The following is a 7,500-nucleotide window of genomic DNA, read 5'->3' as shown; positions in this document are numbered from 1 at the left end:
GTAGATGACGGACGCGATGTACGTGTTCGCCACCTCCGCTCGACCTTTTAGGGACAGTTTCCTCTATAGATAGATAGATAGATAGATAGATAGATAGATAGATAGATAGATAGATAGATAAATAGATAGATAGATAGATAGATAGAGAAAGAGAGAGAAAGTGAGAGAGAGAGAGACAGACAGACAGAGACAGAGACAGAGTAAGTGGATAGGGAGTAGATATTATGCTTGCCATGTGTCCTGAGCCGTCAGTCCTATGCAAAGCTTTTAAGCGCTATTTGGGACGATGGGGTCCTTCCACAGCTGTCAATTGTGTTAGTAAAGATGAAAAGACAGGAAAACAGAGAGGAAGCTGCTATTGATGAGGCTACTGTTTGTCAATACACTTTCCCAAATGCCATGCTGGTTCCCTTTTGTTTTCGCTGAAGTGATGTGTTTTTGTTGTTTTTCAATGTTGCCCTTTTATTTAGTGGGGAAAGCGGTGAACTGGCAGAATCGTTAGAACGCCGGAAAAAAATCTGTCCCCTTTGCTAACATACGAGTGGAGTCTTGTGGAGATGCTCCTTCACTCCGGACAAAATATTGGGTTGTCCGGAAAGTTCGTGCCGATTTATAGTAGCTTACCTTTCGACTTATTTTAGAACATGGTTTGTGTCCATAAAATAGGATTTGACTACACCTCCATTTAGAGCACAGTTTAAGCTATCTTTTCTTGGAAGAAGGTTTATGTTCCTATAACATGTGTTAATTCTGTAATCCTTTAAAATGGAAGATAAGAAAGTTCATTTTCGGCACTTGATGCTTTGGGAACCAGACAAAAATTGCTGCAGCTCGGCTGGAATGTGTTACCCCACCCTCCATATTCAACAGATATTGCTCCTTCAGATTTCCACTTATTCAGGTCTCTGCAGAATAGTCTTTATGGTAAAAATTTCAATTCCTTGGATGACGTAAAAAGATACCTTGATGAATTCTTTGCCATGAAAGCACCCCAATTCTGGTAAGAGGGTATTTTCAAGTTAAAGGAAAGATGGAGACGCATTGTGCAACAAAATGGTTCATATTTTGTTGATTAAAAATGTAATGGCAAGTATTTATTGACCTTTTTCTTTCCTTTAAAAATCGGCACGAACTTTCCGGACAACCCAATACTTAGCGCTCTTTATGTTTTGAGTTCAAATGCTACTTTACTTGGTCGATAAAAAGAAAAAAGTACCAGTCAAGCGCTGAGGTCGATGATATTCACTTATCCCTTCCCTTAACCTTAAAATTGCTGGCCTTGTACCAAAATTTGGAACCATTTTGTTTGGAAAGGAAGGTGGCAAACTAGTAGAATCAGCAGAATGCCGGACAAAATGCTTAGCGGTATTTTTCCTGTTCTTTACGTTCTGAGTTCAAATACCTCCGAGGTTGATTTTGCTTTTCAACCTTTCGAAATCGATAAAATATGTACCAGTCAAACACTGAGGTCGATGATATCGATTTACCCCCTATCTTTTATGATAAAGGGTAGGGGTAAAGCCATGAGATTGTTTACAAGTTTTTCCGCCCTGTAAGGGTAATTTACACAGCATTTCTGCTGTTCTAACGGCAACTCCGTGTTCGAGAAAAACTCTTCTTATTTTTTATCCTACAATAGATAGATAGATAGATAGATACTTATGTACATACACGTGTATACATGTGTGTGTGGAGGTGCAATGGACCACTGGTTAGGGCAGCGGACTCGCAGTTGTAGGTTCGCGGTTGTGAGTGTTTATTGAGCGAAAACATCTAAAAGCTCCACGAGACGAAACCTGCTGTACTCTTTCTCTCACTCTTTCTTTCTGTTTCTGCTGTACCTGTATTTCAAAGGGCCAGCTTTGTGACACTCTGTATCACGCTGAATCTCCCTGAGAACTACGTTAACGGTACACGTGTGTGTGGAGTGCTCAACCACTTAGACGTTAATTTCACGAGCATGCTGTTCCGTTGTTCGGATTAACTGGAACCCTCATCGTTGTAACCGACGGAATGCCACGGTACATGTTTGTGTGTGTGTGTGTGTGTGTGTGTGTGTGTGTATGTATAAATATAAACAAATATTTTCTTTTTATTAGAAGCGCCGAAGGCGGCGGACTGGCAGAATCGTTAGCACGTATGTGTTCCCCGCCCCCAGCTGGATGGGACGCCAGTCCATCGCAGCGTTACTCAAGAAACATGAATAGAGAGTGAGAGAAAGTTGGGGCGAAAGAGTACAACAGGGGTCGTCACCAGCCCCTACCGGAGCCTCGTGGAGTTTTAGGCGTTTCCGCTCAATAACACACACAACGCCCGGTCTGCGAATCGAAACCGCGATCCTTCGACTGCAAGCCCGCCGCCCTAACCACTGGGCCATTGCGCCTCCACAATAGATATTTAGTTTAGTTTAGATAAGAAAAAGAGAGTCCTGTAAGCTTCTGTGAAAAGTGAAATAATTTAACGTTTCGGTCATTTGTCCTTTTTCGGAGACAAAGAGTGGATATAAAATCATTGTAGAGAAGGTGGTGTGGGAAGAGACACAAGAAAGCTAATGAGAGAGGTGGTATAGATAGTGTGCAATGTTAAAACTGTGGTGACGGAGTAAAAGATCTTAGTTGAAATGAGAAGATAGTATTTAGGTTGTACTTCTGTGCAAGACAGTTCCACATTGCGATCAGTTTATCTAGATTTATTTTCTACAGAAGTTGTCGGTCATACGTTAGTGTCCTAGTATCAGTAGACAATTTGCTTTTTCACTTCTCAGTACAAAAACGAAATCAGCAGACGATGTTTTCCTTTCTCTAATAGGCACACACACGCGCGCGCGCACGCACGCATACTTCCTCTATACATATTAACCTGTAACACGTGTATTTGAAAAACTGCAAGCAACAAAAGCTCCTATCACAGTATAAAAGATTCTTTCCAAAATGTTCGTGTCATTCTGTTTTATTTAAATATTTTTTAATATAGTTAATAACTTTTAAGTTAAGAAAATCTTTGTATAATATAATATAATATAATATATATATATATATATAATATATATATATATATATATATATAATATATATATATATATATATATATATATATATATATATATATATATACTCTTTTACACATTTCAGTCATTTGACTGCGGGCATGCTGGTACACCGCTTTTAGTCGAGGAAATCAACGCCAGGACTTATTCTTTGTAAGCCTAGTACTTATTCTATCAGTATCTTTTCGCGAACTGCTGGGGACATAAACACACCAACATCGGTTGTCAAGTGATGATGCTGGGGGGACAAACACAAACACAAAGACACACACATATAAATATATATACATATATGTACACGACGGGCTTCTTTTAGTTTCCGTCTACCAAATCCACACACTAGTATTTGAAGCTGCAAAACTATCACAGAACTGTTACTCAGAGTTTCATGTTGCCGTTCGTTGAGTAGTCGTGTGGAAAACTGAATATATATATATATGTATATGAACCTCAGTATCTTAGGAAGCAGAGGACTACATTGAATGATGTAGTAATGGAGACACATATGCAGGGCTTCAAAATTGTTTAACAATACAATAATCACTACACTTCATCACCTGTCGTGAGCTTGGTGACAAACATGAAAAACCGCCACCACCGAGTTTACGACAGCCAAAGTCCGGTGACAAAGAAACTTGAAATTCTGGATGTGAGTCTACAACTGTATCAAGTAGAGGCGTTGCATTCACGATCGCAAGATCGTGATATCATTTCCTAGACCGGGTGTTGCGTTGTGTTCTTGAGCAAAGCGCTTAATGTCGGGTTTTATAACATACCTCCGAAGAGCGCAGGGTTACATAATCGGATTGTTATCTAACACTCCGTTTGAAACCCTAGTGCGAAACCGATTGTTAAGATCAGCCGTTATGGATATATAATACTGTACACTACGATTAACACACACACACACACACACACACACACACACACACATATATATATATATATATATATATATACATACACACACAGACGGACTCACTTTCTTTTTCTCTTTATTTCTTTCCTTCTCTCTTTATCTCTCTTTATCTCTCTTTCTTTCTCTCTCTCTCTTTTTTTCTCCTCTCTCTCTCTCTCTCTCACATACACATATATACATATATACATATATACATACAAGTATACAAGTTTTTCAACTTACGTTTTTTGAGTTATTGCCCTCTTTGAGTATGTTTTTATTTTTTCCTGCTGGAGAAGAGAAAGAAAAGATTAGAAAGTAAAACTATAGAAGTATTGGAGGTGTCGTTGTTCAATACTCTTAGCTTTTAATTTGTATTTGTAAGTTCCTATCAATCATAGGACTCCTTTACGCTAGAAGGAACAGCTAAAGTTCAAACCACTAATTAGGGATAAAATCCCGAGATTTTATCCCTAATTAGTGGTTTGGACTTTAGCTGTTCCTTCTAGCGTATGATGGATACCTCTTAGCTAGATAGATAGATAGATAGAGAAGACTTAAAGGAAGAGGAGAGGATGAAAGGCAAAAAAAAAGATAATGCAATTAATAAAAAAAAAAGCAAGAAACAATGAAAGACAGAAGGAGGAAAGAAACCGATCTGTGTTTGAGAATAATTACCTCGTCATTACACTATTCACTAAATTTGTTAATTAAGATGCCCCGCTTTACGAAAATAACATAGCACTTGTGCTGTTATAATGGTGTTGGTGCATGTGTGGGCGCGTGGGTTTGCGCATGCGTACGCATCTTGTGTTTTCCAACCCTTTCCACCTCACCGCGTGACAATCGGTATTGGTTTGTTTATGCCCATATTACTTAGTGTTTCAACAAAAGAATAAACAACAGATTTTTTTGTTTTTTGTAATATATATGTAATGGCTTTTGATTTGTTCGATTTAAAAACAATATTGGTTTGATTTGAATGAAGATGCTACGGTCATGTCCTTCACGGACAGCTCCCACACCAGTGAGACAGAGAAATCCTCATTGGATCGCACATGAATCGACGCCTTAACAACCTCCGTTCTTATTTCTTTGTTGCCCACAAGGGGCTAAACATAGAGGGGACAAACAAGGACAAACAAACGGATCAAGTCGATTATACCGACTCCAGTGCGTAACTGGTACTTAATTTATCGACCCCAAAAAGATGAAAGGCAAAGTCGACCTCGGCGGAATTTGAACTCAGAACGTAGCGGCAGACGAAATACCTATTTCTTTACTACCCACAAGGGGCTAAACACAGAGAGGACAAACAAGAACAGACAAACGGATTAAGTCGATTATATCGACTCCAGTGCGTAACTGGTACTTATTTAATCGACCCCGAAAGGATGAAAGGCAAAGTCGACCTCGGCGGAATTTGAACTCAGAATATAACGGCAGACGAAATACCTATTTCTTTACTACCCACAAGGGGCTAAACACAGAGAGGACAAACAAGAACAGACAAAGGGATTAAGTCGATTATATCGACCCCAGTGCGTAACTGGTACTTATTTAATCGACCCCGAAAGGATGAAAGGCAAAGTCGACCTCGGCGGAATTTGAACTCGGAACATAACAGCACTCGAAATACTGCTAAGCATTTCGCCCGGCGTGCTAACGTTTCTGCCAGCTCGCCTCAAACGCAAAAGTCAACAAAATCTTATGTGAACATCCCAGGGTCATATTGTCCCTGTTTGAGAATCACTGCTTTACACGGACACTTAAAATACCCCTGTCGATATTCAATTTACTATTTTGCTAGCGTGGACCCCACCCCTAAATAAGTCTTATATGGACCTCCAACCACCTAGGGGTCATATGGACCTCAGTTGAAAACCACTGCTCTTATCGGTTTCCTCCATCTTTCTTAATCTGGTTGACAATAGCGAAGTGAAATTACCAGAAACGTTTAACAAGTGTGATTTGTCTGTTCTTTTCTTGTTTGCGTCAATAGCTGTCGTCACTGGAATAACAGTTCTGAAAAATAAAAATCGAACAGAATGGAATAACGGAATACAAACTGGCAGTTTTATACTTCTGATACATTTATTCTCGTTTATCCCGGATGCTTGGTTAAAAAAAAACCCACCCACCGTGCTAAATGAATCACAGATAAATGAATGATAGAACTTATGGGGCAAAATAGGTTTCGTTCGGAGATCTTAAGCTATCTTGAACATTGTGGAGGGTTGCTTTTATGGTCCAAGCAGAATCTTTGACTCGTATATATATACTAGCAGTATCGCCCGGCGTTGCTCGGATTTGTAAGGGAAATAACTATATAAGCATTTTTAGAGGGTTATAGCCAAAAAATAGCAAAAAAAATGATGGTAAATTTTTTTTTAAATCGTTGACTCATCGTAGACATTTTTAGAGAGTTACTTCCCTTATATAATAGCGAAAAGATGCATTAAAATGGAAAAAAATGATGGTAAATTTTTTTTTTAATCCTAGACTCATCGTAGACGCGCGCTAATACCCAGAAGGGCTCGATATGAATCACGACTATAAGATACCCGGTTTTGGTTAAACTGCACCGCAAAATGTGGGAGTAGTTAGGAATCTAAATCGTAGGAGACAGACACACAACCTCTCTTTTATATATAAAGATATACTTACGTTTTCTTCTTCATTCGTTTGTATTGACGAAATAAGAAGAATAAGACGATCATTAAAACCAGAAGGAGAACTATAATAAACGCAATTGTAATTTTTCCTGTTGAAGTTTCAGACCACAGTTTTACGTCCGTGTTATATGGTTGTACATCCAATATATTGAAATCATCCCAGACCGGACCTGAAAAGAATAATAATGATAATAATAATAATTATAATAATAATAAAATAATAATAATAATAATAATAATGATAATAATAATAATAATAATAATAATAATAAATAAAAAAAATAATAATAATAATAATAATAATTCTGACAAAAATCATGCCTCCTCATTGCTATGACTGTCCCAATCGATATAAACGTATCTGTCAAGACCTACCAAAAACTGAGCAAATATAAAGATCTTGAAATAGAAATCAGCAAAATATGGAACCTGAAGACTAAAACAATACCTGTTGTCATCGGTGACCTGGGAATGATAGCAAAAGGGGCTAATTGCTACCTAACTCAGATACCAGGAAACCCCAAAATGGCAGAAATTCAAAAGATAGTGCTCATGGGAACTGCTCATATCCTACGCAAAATACTTTCTATGTAATCTCAAGTTTTAAAACAAACATAATTTTCGTATGGTTTTTATTAGACATTCACCAGTACAACACTAAATACAAAACCAAATATATGGCACCCTAGGCATAACAACAACACGAACTTCCAACCTGTTGTCTCTTGAGGTCTCTGGGTGAGACTTGGAGCCAACTTGTACAGATGTAAAGGAAAAGTCAAACATATAATAATAATAATAATAATAATAATAATAATAATAATAATAATAATAATAATATAATAATAATAATAATAATAATAATAATAATAATGCAACCC

The 7,500-nt window shown here is 37.8% G+C and overlaps 1 protein-coding gene across 1 annotated transcript in view; it reads right to left on the bottom strand.

Annotated features, from left to right (window-relative positions):
• The window catches only part of LOC115221607 (protocadherin Fat 4-like), a 107,570-nt gene that overhangs the window by 16,482 nt on the left and 83,588 nt on the right, over positions 1-7,500 (bottom strand). Inside the window, exons 26-28 of the mRNA XM_036510968.1 lie at positions 6,612-6,789; positions 5,893-5,969; positions 4,188-4,234 (exon numbers count right to left, since the gene is read on the bottom strand). Of these exons, the coding sequence (XP_036366861.1) occupies positions 4,188-4,234; positions 5,893-5,969; positions 6,612-6,789 (302 nt within the window). The remainder of the gene's footprint in view (positions 1-4,187; positions 4,235-5,892; positions 5,970-6,611; positions 6,790-7,500) is intronic.

Source organism: Octopus sinensis, linkage group LG18 (assembly GCF_006345805.1).
Source record: "Octopus sinensis linkage group LG18, ASM634580v1, whole genome shotgun sequence".
NCBI lineage: Eukaryota > Metazoa > Mollusca > Cephalopoda > Octopoda > Octopodidae > Octopus > Octopus sinensis.
Note: the sequence above shows the minus strand (reverse complement) of the source record. Positions and strands in the feature narration are given on the sequence as shown.